Here is a 19,780-nt window from a genome sequence, read left to right as displayed (position 1 = left end):
TCCCCCCCCCGAAAGCAAAGCCTGGGCGCGCCTTGCGTTAAATACACATTTATTTCAGAACCAAACAAGCCTCACGTGTGCGCAGACGGCCGGGACCCGAGGCACCAACCCCGGAGCACAGGACAGGGAGGGCCCAGGGGTAGTGCCATCGCCGGTGGGAACAGGAGGGTGTGAAGGGCGGTCTTCCCCCTCTGCAGCCTCTGGTCTGCCCATCGGTGCTTGCCTGCCCTCCACACCACCGCTCCCTTGTGGCTGCTGGGGCTCAGCCCTGCCTAAACCTTGGGCCGGGGGCGGGGGTGGCAGAGGGGAGAGGTGGAGAGGGGCCTGACTGGGGCATCACATGGCGCAGGCAAGAGCAGAGCTGGCAGGACAGCAAGAGGAGCCCCGAGGCTGTGAGTGGCCTGCGGGGATGCTGCAGGTGTCCAGCGAGCAGCCATGCCTCTCTCAGCCTCCAGGGTGAAGGACCCCAGCTGAGTCGTCTGCTCTGCAGGTTTGCTGGCCTCAGGCACACTTTGGCTCGAGCTGGAGGATGCCCATCCCACGGTCACCCCTCGTTGGCAGTATGGGCAGCACTGTGTCTGGTCACTGGCAGACGCAGGTCCTATCTCTCCCAGAAGCTGCCTGCACCCTGGAAGAGTCTCCCCTCTTCCCTGTGACACCAAATGTTTCCACCCTTAGCCTCCTACGTAAAATGTGGGACCATACCAACTAGTCTTTGCCCAGAGCACGAGAGCTGGGATGTTGCAGCCTGGCCCCCTGCTTTACCCTGCCACAGCTCTGCCCCTCCATGCCCCTAGGTAGGCACCTCTCCCTCCATAAAGGGCATGAGTCAGCCTCCAGGTCTCTAAAATGGATCACAGCAGGGAAAAAAGGGTTTGTTGAGCTTGTCCTGGGTGGACAATCTTTTGCCTGCCCAGGGAGCAAGGCTGGGAGAAGCAGCCTCGCTGCAGCTTCAGGCCAGAGCCAAGAGCCGAGATGCCTAAGAAGCTGTGGCTCACGGAGGATGCTAAGAGCCTTTCTGTGACCTGAAACCCAAGCTGAATGGCATCCAATCCGCAGTGAAGGGTCCCCTGCAAGCCTCTGCCCACCTGCCACGTCCCTCCCTGTCCATGCTCCCCCTGACACAAGCGTGACAAGAAGATAGCACCACGTCCAACACACACACACACCCACACAGCACAGAGTGCAGGGAGGCACGGCAGGGCCGCGCTGTGCCGGGGGAGGGCAGCTGCAAAGGCATGATGGCAAAGCTGGGGGTGCCCAGGACACGTGCAGGGGAAGATGCTCTCCTTCCTGCCCAGAGCTGTGCCAGCTGCTGCCAGCCGCTCAGGAAGCCCTGAATGAAAGCATCCCCCGCGGGTGAGAGGAGGTGCTGCTGGGTGAAGGGGGAAGTGGTGATGGCTGGAGAAGATCCTTCAGCAAAGCCACCTCTGCAGCAGGAAGCCCCCTGGATTAACATGCTGATGGGGGCAGGGTGGGAAGGAGGTGGGCGCTCGCTTCTGCAGCCAGGGAAGAGAAGTGAGAAAATGCCAGCAACAACAGGAAAAAGAAGTCACATCCCCACCCTGGCACCCCCACACCAGCCTCTCCCCTGCTCCTCTGACATGCTTGAGTCTGTCTTCCTGCTGGGAGGAGAAGGGATGTGAAGGGACACACTTTTGGGAAAGGGCAACAAGGATCCTGTGGATTGGAAGGGTCAGGTTGGATTGGAATTGGCTGGAGCCTGGGGAACTTTCCCATCTGACTTTGAAAGTGGCCACCTGAACCTCCACACTCCCCTTGGTGTCCTGCCTTAGGAGGCAGAGAATCCCTTGCCCTTTGGACAAGCCCCTGGGGCTCCCAGACCAGGACAGTGGAGGTGGCTGTGTGCTTTAGCTTGGGAGGGATGGTCTTCCACACGGTGACAAGCAGAGCTGTCCCCAGAGCCCTCTTTCTATCTCCAGCTGGGCCAGGCTCCAAAGTGAGATGAGCCATGGGCACAGTGTGGATGCCCTGGCCAGCCAAGACGGCAGGCTCCCCTTTCCCAGAGGTAGATGGGGCAGGTAGGAATTGCTTCCTCCAGGAAGACGTGGTGGGCTCTCCAGCCAGCACGCAGGGCAGAAGTAGTTTAAGGTGCAGGACAGGCAAAGCAGAGGGCTGGGGAAGGGTGGGGAGTGAGGGTGAGAGGTCCACTGCCACTGGGCACACACCAGGGATGACCCAGGGAAGGCATGTCCAGGACATCGGCCCACCGCCAAGGCTCTCCCCTGCCTGGGGGAGGCGTTGGCCAGGGGCCAGGGCCCAACTGATGGGATTTTTGTGATGTAAATAGAAATAAATACTTTATAAATATCATCTTAAACCACAGACACCTGACCTGACCCTGCCGTCTCCTGCTGCAGCACCAACAAGCGAGGACATCCCCATACCTAAACTACCGCTTGCCCCTCACGTGGAAGCAACTCCTCCTGCGCTCCTGCCTCCAAGCTTTACCACACTCCCACCTCTGTAGACCAAAGACCAGCTTTTAGCTGAAACTGCCCTCCTGGCTCCCTCCCCTGTGCTGGGGACCTGTCTGGAGCGTTACGGATGGTGTGACACGAAGGTCACTCGCGGAGGGATGAGCAGCAGATGGCACACACACGAGAAATCCTGCCCAGGCGGATCCTGGCTTTTGCAGCTACGAACTGAAGTGAATTTCCCCCATGAAGGTGTGAACTGAGAGAGATCCTTCCATGGAGCAGACAGCTGGGGCAGCAGATGGTGTGAGAGATCAGACATTAACATGGGAATCTTGAGACAGAATCAGCTATCTTGATCCTGTTGGCAGACGGATGAGGTGCAGGGTGTTTTACAGGTTAGATTCTCATCTGGGCTGTTCTCCTTCTGGACAGCTTAGACCTGATTTGGAAAACAAGGAACAAAGGGTGTCAAAGATGTAGACAGGGAGAGGTGTGGTCCCCTGGGTTTCATATCCTGGCTCCAGGCTGGTGCTTGGGTCCAGCCAGAGCTGGGGGAACGTGGGATTAACGTCTCTTTAACCAGAGCACAACATTTCCTGTGCATTTGTTCCTATTTCTCTAGCCCTGCCCCTTGAGATGTTCTCAAGAACTGTGAAGGGACAGTGTCCCTGCCACCAGGCATGGATGCTGCTTTGAGCTCAGCATGACGCCTCTGTACCAGCTGGGATCTGGCCCTGGGCTGTGAGGAGCTGAAACCAGCATTAATGGAGTCCAGTTTCTGGCTGCCGGTGCAGCTGCGTGCAGGTACTGCCCGTGGCTGGCCAGGGGGCTGCAGCTGGGACAGCACCGGAGGCAGGGCAGGGAGCACGCTTGGTTGCCCATGGATCTCCCCCCAATGGCTTCCCATTCCCCCAGCTGCCCCCAGTACCTTATGGACCCAGCCAGGAGGGGGTTGAAGGCGTAGAGCCAGTCATGCATGTCCTTGTCACTGCTTGCCTGCAGCAGGATGCCTCGGTGCTCCGTGCACACCGCAAAGGTGTTCGGGGTCTGCCAGGGGAGAGCCAGGGCTGAGTCACTGCCCAGGGGGCTGCACAGAGCAGGGCTGGCTCCCGGGCCTTACCTTGAGCATGGCCTGCTGGTCCTCACTGTACTCCACCTGGGCCTTGGAGAGGTTGAGTATGGCCCTCTCAACCGTGTCCTTGTCTGAGTTGTAGATGTAGACGTAGGGGCGCCGGACCACCACAAAGCGCTTCACCCACCCGTTGGTGTGGGGCTCCAGAAAGTGCAAGTAGCCCTTTTTGGAGACAATGGGGCTGCAGAAGGGACAGATGTAAGGGTGAGACACAGGCTGCCAGGAGATGGCAATGGTAGGGCACAGTCCCCCCAGTCCAAAGGAGCTCCCCTGCTGTCTGCCCCAGCTGCTCCTACCTGACCCGGATCTCCTGGATGTCAGGCACCAGCAAACGCTGGGGCTCTTTGTCTTCCTCAGGCCGGCAGGCTGGGGACTTTTTCTGCTCTCCTTCTACTGCAGGTTCCAGGTCAGGGCTTTCAGCCCTGGAGGAGATCTGGGGAGGTCTGGAGAAGAAGGAGGCCAGGGGTGAAAGAGTGACAGCTGGGGAACAGCCATTGACCAAGACCATACCCCAGCAGTACAGCTGCCCTTCTTGGGGAGCGCTGGGGTGTCTCCTGAACCTCCTGGCCGTCTTCTGTGACTCTTACCTGACCTCCATGGTGTTGTAGCGTCCTTCCACCAGAGATGGGCAGGTTGAGGAGGGGGTGAGAGTGGGAACTCCAAGAGCTGGCATGGAGGGGTCTCTCATCAGAGTCACAGACATTTCAGACAGCTGTGGAGGTGTGGACCTGAGTTTCTGCCCAAAGCTGGGCACAGGCAAAGGACCAGGTGCCTGCTCATATGGGGAGAGGCAAGGTCTCTGGCCAGTGGGGTCCTCTGCTGGCATAGCCCCAAGTGTCACCCGCTCTGGGCACACCAGGGCAAGTGGAGGAAGCAGGGACCTCAGAGCAGGGACTACTCGCACCATGGTGCCCATCCGGTCCCTGCCCAGCCAGTACCCCCCGGCCACATGTCCCTCCTGGCCCTTGCCCCCCAGCAGCAGTACCTTGCTCTCGCTGGCACTGACGCAGACGTGGCTGTGGCTGTACTCCCTGTTGAAGGTGTGTGTCAGCAGGCGCAGGCACTGTGGAAAGAGGAGGATGAGGATGGGGCTGGAGACACCTTACTCTGCTGTCCTCCTCCTCTTGGGCTTTCTCCTGCCACCCCATGGGAACCCCTTCCCAGCTTCATCCCCGTGAGTTGAAGATACTGCAGGATGGTACCTTTACAGCCAGCTCCTTCTGCCTCTCACTGGGGGTCTCAGGGGGAGAGGTGCGGCCCTCAGGGGCTCCATCAGCAGAGAGCGGGGAGGAGATGCAGGAGGTACTTCGGGACTCGGAGTCCTCGCTGGAGCAGGGGGAGAGGGTCTCCAGGCCCAGGCGCTGGGTCGTCTCCAGCTTTTCACGCAGGAGCAGGTAGTGTCTTGTCTTCTCCACCTGAGCAGAGGAGGCAGGCTCAGAGGTGAGCCCACATCCTCACCCACATCCTTTCAGGGACAGTGCTTTCCAGGCCTTCTGAGCCCCATCTGCTCACAAGCTTTGGGCCTGCTGGGACCCAGCTAGCAGCGATGCACAGGACAGCACTGGTGGCACAACCCCGCTCCTGCCTCCTCCCACACCTGGGAAGGCTGAGAGCCAGTGAGGGGCTGAGATGCAGATTGCATCACCTTGGCCCATTCCTAGCCTGCACCCTTACTTCTTGCAAGAGGCTGAGTTTCTCCAGCTCCCACTGATGGTCGAGGATGAGGCTGTCGCTGCGGGGGCGCCAGCCAGCCAGGTTCTCCTCTCCCCGCACGTAGGCTACGGAGGTGTCTAGCACACGGCGGCGCCGTCTCTGCATGCCTGTGGGGACAGACACGCAGCCCTGACACCAACCACCGTGCTGTGCCTCGCAGCCTCATGGCGAGCAGCTGGGCAGGGGCCTGGCACTCACCTGGGCTGCCAGCATCGGCCACGCGGCAGAGGCTGAGCTCATAGACTCCTGTCACGCGGTTGCTGTGAGCAAAAGGGGACGTAGCGTTACTGGACGCTGGCATGGCCCAGCAGGGCTCCAGTCCCTGGCTGATGGCTCTCCTCCCCCAGAAAGGCAGCAGCATCCCAGTACCTCTCAGAGGCCCGCAGGCTGCCGCTGCCAAAGAGGTTGCGAATGGAGCGGGAAGCAGGAAGCTTGGCATCCCGGGAGTAGAAAACCATGCAGAAGTCTTTGGTGATGACAGCAGGCTGAGTGCAGTTCTCCATCTGCAGCAGGGCAAGGAAGGGGAAGCATCAGGGGGCTGCAGCTTGGCAGCCCAGCAGGTCTCTCCCATCCCTGGTGCCCAGCCATTTCCACTCCTGGGGTCCCATAAGGCCCCCAAACAGGGTGAATTCTGCACCCTGTTAACGTCAGTGCCAGATAAGGAGCGGTTCATGCTGGCTGCAGCTCGGCAGTGGGGGCAGTACCAGGCTTTGTAATGACCCCAGCTAAGGTCCTTGCCTCGATATAGGCAGAGAGGGTGATGTAGATTTTCTCCCGGTACGGGGTGACGCGGTTGAGCAGCAGCGAGTTGTGCATGGAGCTATCCCATGCTGCCTCAAACTGGTAGAAAGTCCTGGGAGGAAAGATACAGAGGTGGTAAAGCAACCCCCCCCATCACCCCAGGGGAGTGAGCAAGAGGCCAGCGTCCCCCCTGCAGCCCTGCGGCAGCCCTGCGGGGACACAGGCACATGCACACGCAGGGGGACAGATGGGGACAGCCACTCCAGAGGACACAGGCTCAAGGCACAGGGGGACAAGGCATAGCAGGAGGAAGACGCAGCACCCTCAAATGGCCAGTGGACCAGGGGTTTGGGGAAGAGAGGCTGTGGGAGGAGTGGGGGCTCAGCTGGGGTGCAGGCAAGGCAGGGCAGACTGGGAAGGCAGAGAAGAGCGAAGGAGGGTGCATGCCCCACCCCCATGCTCAGAGTGGGCAACTGCCACCCCCAGCACACTGGGGCTAAATCCCCACCGCCCAGCCCAGGGCATGCACCTCCTGGCCCCTTCCAGGAACAGCTGTCACTGGGTGACGATGGCCAGACGGGAAAGGAGAGAGGATGCTCAGCACTGGGGGGTTGCTGTCAGCCCAACCCTGGGAGACCACCCCCCCTGCCATCAGCCAGGTCCCTTTCCCCAGCCCCCATCTGTCAGCCCTGAGCCTCAGAGGAATCCAGGAGTAACCATGGTTTGGTGGCTAGCCCCTGCCAGGCTGTCTCCCCCAGGTCTTGCGCTGCCCTGATCACCAGCCCCAGTTTCCCTGGGCTGTCTCACTCCCCTCACTGTGCATTTCAGTATGTCCCAGGCTGGGAGTGAGGGACACCCATCCCCACTTGCCTGGTGCCTTCAAGGTCCTGCAGAGGATGGTGCAGCCACTCAGAGCAAGAGCAGCAACCACCCTCTTCAGGTCAAGCAATCAAGGGTGCGGACAGCAGGAGGCAACTCCGGTTTGAGAGCATGGGGGATCCTTGTTTCACCCCTGTCCTGCGCCTGGGCTTCCTCCAGGCCAGCCTTGGGCTTAAGGGACACTGCCTGGCCAAAGCCACACAGAGCTGCTGCAGCTCCAGCTCCTGCTGAGCATCCACAGGAAGCTGCGGCTCAGCTACACCTCCACGGGGATGCTTTGACACATCCCCGAAGCAGCCCCCAGGCAGCTGACTGGCTCTTTGAACAAGAGCCAGAGCGGCTGGAGGGAGCAGGGAGAGGCTCTCAGCTGCCCCCGCAGCCGCAGAGGGAAAGCGATGCTTCCCGGAGGTGTACGAAGTGCACCCAAAAACCCCGCGTGAGACAGAGCCGAGGCGAGGAACCGCCTCGCAGACACGGGTCGCTTGAGAAGAGAGTGTTTCCCCGGGGAGGAGGAGGAGGAGGAGGAGAGGAACCTCCAGGGAGCAGGAAAGAGCAAAAAGCAAGGGGAGGAGGCAAAGGAGAAAGAGAAAAGCAGGAGGCACCAGCCCGAGCGGGAGCGCGTGAAATACCTAGTGTCATTTCCCAAGGCAATGCTACCAGTGGAAGGCGACCCAGGGACAGACACACACAGGTACAGACACAGAGAGACGAGAGGTCAGAGCCGTGCCCGGCGGTGCTGGAGCAGGGCCGTGAGGAAGGGCAGCCCCTGGCAGGGGCACTCGCCCCGTGTCGGCACCGCCGGCTGAAGCAGCCCAGCTGGACTCTGATCCAGAGCCCAGAGGGAGCTCGGCAAGGGCAGACAGTTCACCTGCCTGGGTGAAACCCCTCTGCCTCCCACCTTCCTCGTTGGTCCAGCAGCTGGGAAGTGACCACCTGTGCTCCCCATACCCTTAACATCGCCCCCGCTGCCATCCCAAGGGCAAGGAGTTCCTGCCTACCACGGTCCCCTGGGAATGTGCCCATCAGGAGGCAGGACCAACCATCTGACTGCCACCCACAGAGTGGGGAATCATTTCTTGGCCCATCCCCTGGTCCACAGGGAGCATCACTGTGATTGGAACCCACAGACAATGCTGGCATAAGCCCAGAGCCCCTGCAGCAGGGGGCTGGATCTGTGCTGGATCTGTCCCTCTGCACCTCCTGGCAGGGGACACAAGGTGCTGCTGGAGGGAGAACTTTGCCCTCAGGCATCTCTGAGTGTGACCAGCTTCTAGCTGCTATATGGACAACATCCCAGGCAGAAAGCTCTGGAGCCCACTGGGACTCAGAAGACCCCAGACTCATTCTCTTCTCCTGCCGTGCAGTCCAGCGACAGGATGCCCCTCCTCCAGTGCCTCAGCAATGCTCCTGTCCAGAGGTGGGCAGCAGCCTCTGAGCTGGGTGGCTGTCACCCACACACTTCGTGCCAGGCTCACCCCGCAGTCGCCACTGAAGCTTCCTCTCCCCAAGCACACAGGGACACAGCCCCTGTCACGAGCAGGCCGTGTGCCCCCTGCCGCACGCACACACTGCCCGTGTGCTGCACCCATACCCGCAGCGCTGCTGTGCCCGGGGAGGGCAGACACTCTGCATGCCAACACACAACCCAGCAGTGCTGCCATCATCATCAGGTGCCTGGGCAAGGGCTGGAAGCACCTTGAAGTCCCCACTGTGGTCTGCACCAGCCCTGCAGCTACTTCAAGTGGTGCCAGGGGCCAAGCTGGGGCTGGGGTGAGGGCAGTGGGGGGTGGCACGCTCAGTGCCAGCTGCCAGAGAGGTGGGAGAGCAGCGAAGTGGGAAAGCGATAAAAACCCCAAATCAGGCGATGGGGACGCAGGCGTGCGAGGGGCAGCAGCAGCCAGCGAGAGCGCGGCCCAGACAACAGCAGGAGGGGCCAGTGAGAGAGGTGCCAGGACGGGAGGGAGGAGGGAGGAAGGGGGCATGTGGAGGGAGGGGGCTGGGTGTCCAAGTGCCGCCTCCGGCGGGAGCGAGCGAGCCCAGGCGAGAGAGGAGAAAGAAAGAAGGAAGAGAAGAGGGAGTGGAAAAAAAAAACCAATGGAAACAAATAATACCTAGGGATATCCGAATCAAGAAACTGCCTGCGGAAACACAAAACAGTCACAGGTTAGTGTGGGCTCGGGGCAGCGGCGGCAGCAGGGAGCAGCGAGGGCGAACCCTGGGCACTGCCACCCACGCCTGCTCCCGGGGTGCCCAATGAAGGGATGGATGGGTGCTGGGAGGGAGCCGTAGCGCTCTCCTGCTCTCCTCCTCAGTGGCTCCAGAGGACTAGGGAGGCTGCAAAGGGGAGCCAGGGCTGCTCTGGGCAATGGAGGCTCCATGGAGTAGGGCAGCAAAGCAGGGAGCGCAAGCAGCCAGGGAGGAGGGTTAAGCGGGCCCTGGCTCTACCCTCCCTCTGCTCCCCCTGGCAGGCTGCTGGGGCCGAAGCAGTGCACCTGCATGCGGGGTGGAAGCGGGGTGGGGGTGCTTGAGGCAAGCGCTCCTCGGCTTCCTGCACCCTCCTCTCCCTGCCTGGCCCTGGGCAGGATGGCCATGGGATGGGCACGGGGCACGATGGCACACAGCTGCCATCTGAGGCTGGCCCTGAGGCGCAGACCCTCTGAGCACACAGGGGAGCCTCCCTTCTCCCTGCTTCTCTCCACACCTCCAGCATCCCCCCAGCCTGAGCGCTGTCCCCTTGCCCTTCAGGACATGGCGGGGGGGAGACAGGAACAGAAGGCACGTCCCCCCTTCCAGGCCGCACCAGAGATGCTAAAGATCTGATCTGCTGTACCTAGGACCAGCTAGCCAGATCAGCAGCTGACATAAACCAGCACAGCCTCAGGAACCCACGGGTGCCACAGCCACCCAGCTCCCAGCAGCCCAGCCAAAATCAACACAGCTCTGCCAGGCAGAGCCCTCCTCACCTGACCATCCCCATCTGGCCTTGCTCCACTGTCCCTGCGACTGTGCCAAACTCTCCTGGTCCAACACTTGCACGCACACCTGACCCAGTGACTCAGCTCTGCTGCCTGGGTACAACATCTGCTGCTCCACTGTGCCCAGGAGCTGCCTCAGGAGCGCTGGAGAGTGGCACCTCCCATACAGACCTCCATCATCCCCCCACAGAACACCCAGCCTTGGGACAGGCCACCTTGGGGTGGTGGTGACCCTGAAGAAAAGGAGGGGAAAAGCTGTCCCCACACCAGGATGCTCCTACACCAGCAACTGCCACACGCATGGCCCAGGACCGGTCCCACTGCTCCCAGTGCTGCCAACGACTGTCCCCGTCATGTTGTGGCTGCCCACACGGGCACATTCTGCTCAGGGACCCCTGCCAGCCCCTGGTGTTTTGCCAGCAGAACTGGTGCAGAGGAGAGCTCAGCCCTCTGTGCCACCACTGCCCCACTGCCACCACAGGACTCAGCCAGGGAGATCCTGGAGGTAAAACCCTTCCAGCCTCACTGCTCCCACACCTCTGCCAAAGCCCTGGGGACACAGCCCCCCTAGGACAGAAGTGAAGGGACAGGAGTACCCAGAGCCTTCCAGCAGTGATGAGCCATGGATTTAGTGCACCATGCACACACAGATGGGCACTGGCCACGGGCACCACGCAGCCCTTCAGTGAGTTTGTGACACAGGACAAACAGCCCTTGCAGGTCCCCTTCTAGCCACTGGCCAGCATGTCCTCCCAGCACCTGCACCACCACTTCCCTCTACTAGGCAGTCACAGCTGCCCCTGAAGAGCAGGATCCTCACCAAAGTGCCCTGTAGTGCCCCAACCTGGCACAGAGAGGCCTCCTGGAGGAAAAAAAAGGGGGCTGGCACCTCTGAACCCCAAAACCCTCTGCAGCTCCAGAAAAGCCCCTCCTCAAGGCAGCAAGAGGTTGGCAGGACCCTCTGGTGGGGCTGAGAGCGCCCCCAGGGGAGAGAGGAGCTCCCCACACCCCCTTCCAGCCTTCACCACAGTGCGAGAGAGCAAGAGAAGCGTGACGCACCGGTCGTCCTGGGAGGGGCTGATGTAGCCGGAGGAGAGGATGTTCAGGGACAGGATGTTGGGGTCTATCAGAGACTCGTCTGCTTCCGGAGTGTTCCGAATACGGCCTGCAAGCACAGCAGAGGGCGGCTCAGGTGGCAGGAGGTGGCCCTGTGGGGGCAGGGGCAGCCCACCTGCCTTCATCCGCCCACAGTGCCCCCTCCCAGGCAGCAGCCACCTAGCGCTCAGTCCCTCAGGGCCAGGGTGGCCAGGACCAAGGCATCCTGCCCCCGTGGTGCCCCAGTGTCACCTGCTGGCAGCCGCTGCTTTGCCACTACATAGCCAGAGGGGAGACGAGGCATAAAGCCCCACCTGGGAATGTGGGTGAGAAACAGCCCCAGAGGATGCTTGGGAACTTGGGGCGCTGGGGGTTGCTCACAGCCCACCCAGCCTGGCTCAGCTTACCCACGACCAGCTCCCGCACTTCCTTCCAGCGGATGAGGCTGCCCGTTTCGTGCACCAAGGTGACAGTGATCCTCCTCTGGATGCCCTGAGGCCCGCCAGGCCAGAGGGAAACGAAGGTTAACACAGCCCCTGGCAGGAGCCCGAGCCAGAGCAGATCCCTGGGGAAGGAATACCTGGTGGAGGAGGAAGGTCCCGTGGCACGGCATGCCTCCACGGTGGTCCACAACAGCAGGGATGTAGCTGGAAGAGAGGGTCGCAGCATGACACAGAGCTCCAGCAGCCTGTGGGCTGGTGCCAAGCACCGGAGGTGCCAAGGGCAAATCTCCCTCCCTCCACTCCCCTTCCTGGCAGGACTTACTCGCCATTGGCCTCCAGCTCACAGATCTCAAAGAAGACCATCAGGTCATACTTGCACTGGCATGGGCCCGCGCTGGGCCGAGTCAGGGTGTTCAGCTTCGTGGCAGGCACTGTGGCAGGTCAGAAAGACAGAGTCAAGGGGAGCTTGCTGCTGATCTTTGGAGACAGAATATGACAGGGGACAGGTAGAGGAGGCAGGAGGGAATGCACAGAGGGGGATGGCCCAGGGACCCTCACTGAACACCCCTTGCCTTCTCCCATGCCAAATGTGGAGCAGCAAGGGCGTCAGGATGCAGCTGGCCTCACCCATCCCCAAAATCCACACCTTGAGCCCACAGCCTTGACGTGGCCACATCCCAAAGCATGCAGCACTGCTCCAGGCATTGCTTGGGGATGGTGGCTCTGAGACAGCTGCTCCAGGACAGCCAGCAGAAGACTCCCCCTAAGCTGGTGTGGGGACCACACAGCAAACCATGGCACTTAGCCAAACCCAACACCTTGGGGCTTGGCAGCCGGAGCGTGTCAGGGACCTTGCTGCGGGATGGCAATGCTGGGTGGGTGTCTGAGCCATCCAGGGTGGGCAGCCTCCTCCCTGCCACTCCATGGCTGGTGAAAAGGAGGCTCTCCATCAGTCAGGTGCTGCAGGAATTGGTGCCAAGTGCTTTTGGGTGCTCTGGATTACATTTGGTGGTACCCCTGGAGTCCTAACCAGGCCCCCTGAGGAACAGGATGAGGGTCCTGGGCAAAGAGAAGAGCAAGAGGCCAGATCCTCTACCTGGTTTGGAGAGTGGCATCACACGGGGGAAGTGGCGCCGGGATGGTCTCAGAGGGCTGCAGAGAGAACCAGCTTGGTTAAAGCATCCACAGGGACTCCTAAACCCAGGCAACTCCACTTAATGTGCTGGGGACTCACCTGTCCCCACCCAATCCCTTCCTCAGTCCCCAGGAAGCCACATGTGCCAAGTGCCCTCAAGGCACCCAGGGGCCAAGGGTGGCCTAGGGTCACCCACCTCAAGACATCCTTGCAGAGGGGTGGGAAGGGGTGCTGCTGGTAGTGCCCAAAGACTTCAAATACAATTGGCTGGCTCTTGATGTATTCAATGAAGGACTTGGTCACCTCCACAGCAATCTAAGAAGAGAAAGAGCCATTGATGGCACAATGTATCTGGGACAGGGATGCAGCTGGCATCAGACGTGGGTGGGAGGGTGCAAGCCTGTCTGATTCTCTGCATCTCTCACCCATCCTCTTCCCCGTGGCCTGGGGATGCTCTCCCCCACCAAGAACACTGCCATCAAATCCCAGCCACTTGGGGATTTTTCTCATACATCCACCTTTTCTAAGGCTGTGACAGGCTGGGAAAGCCAGGAGGAAGCAGCTCCCGTGGGGAGAAGATCCAGCCAATGGTCCCACAGAGACCATAGCAGCCATGGGGGTCAGGGGGAGTGGAGAGGAGTGGGGTACTCACATTTTGGACATGGTAGAAGCCCAGCGGTGGCCCCCGTCCTGTGTTCTTCAAGGGCTCTGTTGAAAAGGCCTCATCGTGGCGATGGATGAAGCTGCAGAGGGAAGGAAGGGGGCTTAGGGGCTGTGGGACAGGAACATGCCAGAACAGCGTGAGGAGAAAGGGCAGAGACTGGAACAAGAGCCTGCTTTCTCTGAGGGGTCTGGCACAGGACCCCTCAAGCTGACGAGAGCATCTACCTGCCTTTCACCAGTAAGCCAACAAGGTAGCAGACAAGCACATGGAGTCACCCTGCAGCCCTTGGCTCTGCCTCCCCAGCCATGAAAGGCTCAGAGGAGGGGGAGCTGGGCCACCCTGATGTTCAGCACCAGCCCCAAAGTGATGGCCAGAGCACAGGGGGAGTTGCAGGGCTGGAGGCCCCAAGGGCTCACTTGAACTGGCAGAAGATGTCTGCGTATTCTGCAGAGATGCTGGAGGCTTGCAGGACTGTCACACGGAAGGTGAAGGTGCTGCCCAGCTTCAGGTGGTCCAGAGCAGTCTCCAGCGGCCCATCTGGTCCAGGCTTCTCTGGGCTGTCCAGGAGAAGGTCGTCTGGGGTCACTGAGAGGAGATAAGGGTTTCAGAAAGGCAAGAGGGTCAACCCCTCGATGTCTGCCAGCAGCCTCACAAGGGGGCGACAGGCTTTTGACCCTTGGGCAGGCACAGCAGGCTGGGTGCCAGGACAGGAGACCGCTCTCCAGCTGCCTGTCGGCACCCCCTCACCTGCACAGGTGTTGTTGTTGACTTCATCAGCAGAGGGACCCACGTCGCTGACCTGGCCCTGCCCTTCAACGATGCGCAGCTCCTCCTGGGAGGTCCCCGAGCGAGACATCCCCACAGCTGGGCACGACTCCGACTGGAACTGTGCCAGGAGTGGGGCTCAGGGATGCTGATGATCCCCAAGGAAATCCTGCTTGTGCTGCCACCACCACTCGAGCACCAGGGCACCTCCAGGTCTCCCCTCCACCCCACGGCAGCGGCCCGAGATGTGGGCAAGAGCAGGATGCAGTGATGAGTGCCAGAGGGCTGGGGGCTACTGAGTGGGCTGGGAGCACGATGCCCTTCAGCCCGATGCCCGCACCTCTGCAAGCCCATTGATTCCCATGCCCCGCTGCTGTGGCAAGCAAGGCCTGTGGTGCCCGGGCACCCATCAAGGGCTGGCTGCTGCCCTACCTTCTCGAAGTGCTGGTCATCAAAGGAGATCTTGGCCATCCCCGACTGCCGCACACCAGAGCCATAGTCGGGGGCTTCTTCATCCGCTGGGGGAGGGAGGGCAGTGAGGCAGCGCAGGGGGCGGGGGGCACGCGAAGGGCAGGTTTGAGGTGGGGTCTTCCTCCTACCTGAGATGGCCTGAACGGCCACACGCAGGAAGCCCTTCACCTCGCCCTTCTCGCTGACGATGGCCACGCGGTGCACCAGCGGCACGGGGTAGAGCAGGTTGCTCAGGTAGACGAAAGCCCTGCCGGAGAGGGGGGACACACAAACGGGGCAGGGTCACTGCTCCCACCCGCCGGCCCCTGGCACAGCTGGTGCGGCCGCCGGCGGCCGAGGTCCCAGGACACCGCTCCCGGCGCGACCACAGCGCTGCAAAGCAAAACTTAAAAGAGAAGGCAGCCAGGGCCAGCCGAGGGGCAGGGCAGGCAGCAGGCGGGCAGCGTGCCACGGGCAGGCGGGTGGGCAGCGCGCCGCGGGCAGCGCGCGAAGCAGACAGGGCTTGCCTACCTCTGCAGCTGCCACCTCTGTGCTGGGCAGGGAGGGGAGGGGGCCGCGCTGGTGCCACCATGAAGCTGGGAGGGAAGAGGACGTTCTCTGCAGTGGAGAGCCGGAGGACTAGGGCAGGAGATGCTGCAACATGACTCGGGGGGCGGCTGCAGAGTTACCGTGAGGGGCACAGGGGCAAGGCAGAGGTGGGAAGGGAAGAGGGAGGTAAAGGCCAGGAGCAAAGGGGAGAGGAGGAGGTCCTGGCGGGAGAACAGAAGCCTCCAGAGATGAACCTGCCAGCAGGGCCCTGGCCCCAGCTCTGCTCCCAGCGTTGCAGGACCACTGGTGGCTGCAGGTGGCCTTTGCCTGTCTGGGAGGGAGGCTGTGCGGTGTGGCTGGCAGCATGGATGGCGTGCGTCCCCTGGCCTTATCCCTTCACCTGCATGGCTGTGGGGTCCCAAGCTGCCTGCCAGCACGTCACAGAACGGCATGGCCAGCTTCTCCCTGCGGGCGAGAAAGGAGCTGCCCACTCCCCATGCGGCAGGTCCAAGCCTCCTCACTGTCCTCTATGGCATCCAGGTCACCGGTGCTGCTGTGACACGGTGCCACACCAAGGTCCAACGTAACAGCTGCACCACATCTCTGCTAGCACCTCCTGATGGGCCACCATTCTGTGTTTCTCAAGTGTTTTCTCTCTTGCCACCTTCCTCAACCTTGCTGCCAACCGACTTGCCATCTGATGGTCTTCCTGGCACTCTGGCAATGCTCTGGCACTGGCAACGTGCCATGCCCTCAGCAGCGACAAGTCATGTCCACAGCCTTTGGCACTGAGCTCCCTGCCGAGAGATGCCAACTACTCTTGCCTGTGGGGTGGCCCCACTCCCGGCAAGAGGGTGCAGGATGCCCAGCACCCCTCCCCAGGGTGCCCAGCAGCATCTTGACAGGCAGCATTTTCAGGTATCATGGGATGGGGTGGTGCTGGGGCCAGCCAGGACACTTCTGCTTCAGAAGGCTCCCATGAGGGTTCCATCTCCAGGTGGCTGGCAGTGCTATGCACGATGTACCCACCTTGCAGGTGTCTGTAAATACATCCAGCTTCACTCAAAAGTGCCCAGGGGGCTCTTGCAGGAGACTCCATCCCCACATTTGCAGACTGAGCCCCCAAGTCCAGAGGTTGTCCCTGGTGTGGTGACTCCCATTGACCTCCAACTGCTGCTTGAGGCTTTTTCCACACAAAGCACCTCCAAAGACTCAAGTTGTGGAAGCAGAGGTAATGTCCCATCACTGTCTCCTGCCAGGCCTGTCTCACCACATCTCTTCCTGGAGGCCACCAGGGACTGTGCAGTCCCGCTAGGGCTTCCCAGCCGGACTGCATGTCTGGGGCAGAGCCCTGAGACCATGGGGAGCATAAGGATCCGGGGGTGCCCACCCACCCAAAATTGAAGGACAGCTGGTGTTGAAGCCAAGGAAGTGGAGAGGGAGGAAAGAGGGAGGGGAGGATGGGAACGGACAGGCAAGAGGGGGACAAGTGTGTCACTAGAGGAAGGAGGTCAGGGATGCTAACCACAAGATTGGTGAGGTGCAAAGATGGCATGCTCAGACCAAAGAAAAGCCTCTCCAAAGGAAGACAAAAGGGAAATAATCCCAATTTTCGCTAAAGCTTTGGATAGAGCCAGTAGCTAAAAAAACCCAAACCAACAAAAGAAACGAACCAAGAAAAATAAAAAGGAAAAGAAAGAAGAGAACTCAAAGACAAGGATCCAATCATAAACCAATCCAAGCACACTTCACAGGAAATGTGGCCGGCAGAGCTGCTGCGCGGGGAGCCGTGCCCAGGGCAGACTCAGGAGGCACCAAGCTCCGGGGAACCTGCCCCCGGCACAGAGCGAGGCTGCTGCTGCAGGGCCTCCTGGGGGCGGGTTGAGGTGCCCCCAGGAGTTTGTTGGTTGGTTGTTGTTTTTTTTGGTGTTGTTTTAAACAAGAAAAAAAGGGGGGGAAAAATTAAAAAGAAGAAGGGGAAGAACCCAGCTCTTTCAGTCTGAGGCTGCAGGACTCTTACCCCACCTCCACCCTCGCTGCCTGCACTGCTCCTCCTCCTCCACACCTCGCTGCCTGCTCCCTGCCTGGCAGGGATAAATCTGACTTTAGCTTATGGAGGAAGAGAAGCTCCAACTCCACCCCATTGGGGCAGTCTCAGCAGGGAGAGGTCCACTGTCGTGAGCCTCTCAGGCTCCTGCTTGGAGCAGAGGCTCCAGGACCAGCTCCAGGTGCACACCCCCTCGGGCAAACCTCAGAGCAGAGCTGACGACACCACATCCTGCTTTGGGGATGGGCAGACTATGATGGGGTGTGGCAGCACAACTGTTTTTCAGGGGTTCTTGGGCTTCTGCAGGCCAAGGCTGATGGAGCCCAGCAGTGCCTCCTGGCCAACAGGTACGAGAAATCAAAGCTGTTTGTCCTTGGCCAGAGCCAAGGTGGAGTTGGAGCCTGCACCCCACAACCTCCCTGACCAGCTCCCATGCCAAGCCAGCAGGGGTGGCTCCAAGCCAAGCACTGGACATGAATGGCAAGATAACATGTCACTTTTTGCAGAGGCCTCCTCTCCCCCCTGAACTCAGCTCTTCCCACACTCAACTCAGCTCTGTCCCCCCCGACCACTAGGGACATCCAAGCCACCAGGTCTGGAGGTTCCCACACTGACCAACACAGCCAGGACAGCAAAGCTGGTGCCAGAGGCATGCATGGCTTCGAAAGATCTGCATGTCTCCAGCCAGTGGGGGCCGCCTCAATCTGGGTAGAAGCTCTCCCTGGGGCAGCAATGCCCATGACCAAGACAGCCACGTGTCTCATTTGGTACTGGAGAGGCAGCAAATCTCCCCTTTTAGGGGCCACCACGAAGAGGGACCTGCCTGAACAGGCTCCAGCACAGCTGGCGCTGTCCACCTTCCCTGCTCTCCCCTGCTGCCGCCTACCTCGGTGGGCACCTCACTGAGTGCCCTGGGCTCAGCAGCAATCCTGGCGGGCCAGCCACCCCCTGTGCCTCCGGGACGCTGGGAGGTGGTGTCCGGAAGCAGGCCCCTCAGGTGAAAGAGCTAAGTTCCTTCCCAGCATGCTCTCCTGAGACCTCACCAACCTTCCTACTAAACTGAACAGGGGGGAGCGGTCGTAAAACGGATCCCGGCCATCGCACAGCGGGCACTCCGGAAAGATGTCTTCCTCCAGGTCCTCTGCCTCCTCCTCCTCCTCCTGCCCCTGGTGCTGCTCGTCAGCAGGCTCGGTGATGTCGGAGTCGGGGTTCGAGAAGGTAGGGGAGGGGGTGAGATCAGCCATGCGCTCGCTCATGCATGTGTTGAAAAGAGGAGAGCTGTTGCAGCCAGAGATATCTGAACTAAGGTTAGTACAACAAGATAGAAGACAGGTTAACACCAGCTGGTCCAAACAGAGACTGAGAACAGGAATTGTGCTTTTGGTTGGGTTTTTCTGCTTTTTCTTATTGGTTGGGTTTTTGGGTGGGATTTTTTCCACTTAAACCAAGGGATATTGGGAAATAAAGACCTGCTCATCAAGTGCAGCTCTAAAGGAAGCTACAAATGGCTGTTGCCTATAAAGGGCGGAGAAAAGAGTGACCCAAGGAATGGTACAAACAGTGGGGACTCGCCTCGTTGGCTTTGCAGGCTACATGGGGACAGAGCAGGTGGCACAGGGCTCGCTGCCACCCTGCCGCCGAAGGGAAGCTCTCCGTGTGCCGTGACACAGGGATGATGCCTCCACGGCCGGTGCTGTTCATTGGGCCATGTGGCTCAGACTCCTGCTCCCCATGCCTGCCAGGGCAGAACCCTCTCCAAGGCGGCCCAGCCTTGTCTCCAGCACTGCACCCTTCCAGCTGGCATGCGGGAAGCGCACAGAGACGCGTGGCACACACCAGACAGACGGATACGGATGCTCGGACACCGCCACGTGCACAGGGACACATGCCCACCGGGGCAGACGTGGTGACGGCACAGGTTCTCCACCCATGGACAGCCCCAGCCCCCTGTCCCCCACTGCAGCCAGACAAGAGCCCCTGCCTCGCAGCATGGTGTTAAGGCAGGCGCCAGGAGGATGGCTCAGGGGTCCCTCAGGGTCCCAGCAGCCAACATGGAGGAGAGCCATGGCAGGCAAAACAGACCCTGAATGGCACGGGGAGGGCAGCGCATCCTCCCTGGTGGCCACGGGCAGCTGCAGGTCCTGCCGGCAGCGCAGGCAGCCTGCAGGCTGTGGGTGGGGCCCAGCCATGCCTAGAAGGAGCCGCGGCGCTCACCTGCCCACCAGCCTGAACCAGGGGAAACGGTCGTAGAAGGGGTCCCCACCGGTCACCACGTTGTCACAGTCTTCCATGACGCTGGAGGGCACCTCTGCCGCTCGGTCATACATCTCACGCATCAGGTCCAGGCGTTGCCTGCGGGCAGAGCCAGGTGCCATAGGTAGCGGTGAGAAACTGGACTGAGGCTGGGCAAGCCCTTCCCAGCATGGGCATCATTTGCCCACCTCAGCTTCTCCAGAGTCCAGTAATGTGTTGCCCCATTCTTCTGGTCCTGCACCTCCACAGCCACAATGGTCCGGGGGAATGGCCTCTTCTCCCGGTCCTTGGCAGCATCAGGAGGCAGCAGGTCAGGAGGGAGAGGTGAGTACAGCGTGTCTGTGAGGAGCACAAACTGGAACTGGACCTGGAGAAGGGCGGAGGGGGACAGTGAGCCACCCAGAAGGACAGCAGGCTCCAAGTGGTGCCTTCAGCAATCCCCTCCTCAACGCTTCCCCAGATGCCCAAGCTTGTGGCCTCTGATGTGGGTGCCACAGC

The 19,780-nt window shown here is 60.7% G+C and overlaps 1 protein-coding gene across 21 annotated transcripts in view; it reads right to left on the bottom strand.

Annotated features, from left to right (window-relative positions):
• Positions 1-32: 32 nt before the first annotated feature.
• The window catches only part of KIF1A (kinesin family member 1A), a 42,964-nt gene continuing 23,216 nt past the window's right edge, over positions 33-19,780 (bottom strand). For 4 of the 21 annotated variants that reach the window (XM_068169427.1, XM_068169432.1, XM_068169429.1 and 1 more), the window contains 25 exons: positions 19,471-19,649; positions 19,244-19,381; positions 14,583-14,701; positions 14,416-14,501; positions 13,966-14,104; positions 13,635-13,803; positions 13,207-13,297; positions 12,751-12,869; positions 12,516-12,571; positions 11,742-11,850; positions 11,557-11,623; positions 11,384-11,468; positions 10,941-11,046; positions 9,018-9,044; positions 6,025-6,139; positions 5,656-5,789; positions 5,485-5,546; positions 5,248-5,393; positions 4,776-4,988; positions 4,559-4,636; positions 4,161-4,285; positions 3,870-4,016; positions 3,562-3,754; positions 3,370-3,488; positions 33-2,880 (listed from right to left, as the gene is read on the bottom strand). In XM_068169427.1, the coding sequence (XP_068025528.1) occupies positions 2,838-2,880; positions 3,370-3,488; positions 3,562-3,754; positions 3,870-4,016; positions 4,161-4,285; positions 4,559-4,636; positions 4,776-4,988; positions 5,248-5,393; positions 5,485-5,546; positions 5,656-5,789; positions 6,025-6,139; positions 9,018-9,044; positions 10,941-11,046; positions 11,384-11,468; positions 11,557-11,623; positions 11,742-11,850; positions 12,516-12,571; positions 12,751-12,869; positions 13,207-13,297; positions 13,635-13,803; positions 13,966-14,104; positions 14,416-14,501; positions 14,583-14,701; positions 19,244-19,381; positions 19,471-19,649 (2,865 nt within the window). In that variant the 3' untranslated portion in view covers positions 33-2,837. Of the gene's footprint in view, positions 2,881-3,369; positions 3,489-3,561; positions 3,755-3,869; positions 4,017-4,160; positions 4,286-4,558; positions 4,637-4,775; positions 4,989-5,247; positions 5,394-5,484; positions 5,547-5,655; positions 5,790-6,024; positions 6,140-7,535; positions 7,560-9,017; positions 9,045-10,940; positions 11,047-11,383; positions 11,469-11,556; positions 11,624-11,741; positions 11,851-12,515; positions 12,572-12,750; positions 12,870-13,206; positions 13,298-13,634; positions 13,804-13,965; positions 14,105-14,415; positions 14,502-14,582; positions 14,702-18,076; positions 18,332-19,243; positions 19,382-19,470; positions 19,650-19,780 lie in introns of all 21 variants that reach the window. The other 17 variants (XM_068169430.1, XM_068169437.1, XM_068169431.1 and 14 more) reach the window with 7 other exon arrangements.

The sequence above is a fragment of the Melanerpes formicivorus genome, unplaced genomic scaffold, assembly GCF_026170545.1.
Source record: "Melanerpes formicivorus ecotype bairdi unplaced genomic scaffold, bMelFor1.0.p_v2 SCAF_183, whole genome shotgun sequence".
NCBI classification, from domain to species: Eukaryota; Metazoa; Chordata; class Aves; order Piciformes; family Picidae; genus Melanerpes; species Melanerpes formicivorus.
This window is presented reverse-complemented; position numbering and strand designations above follow the sequence as displayed.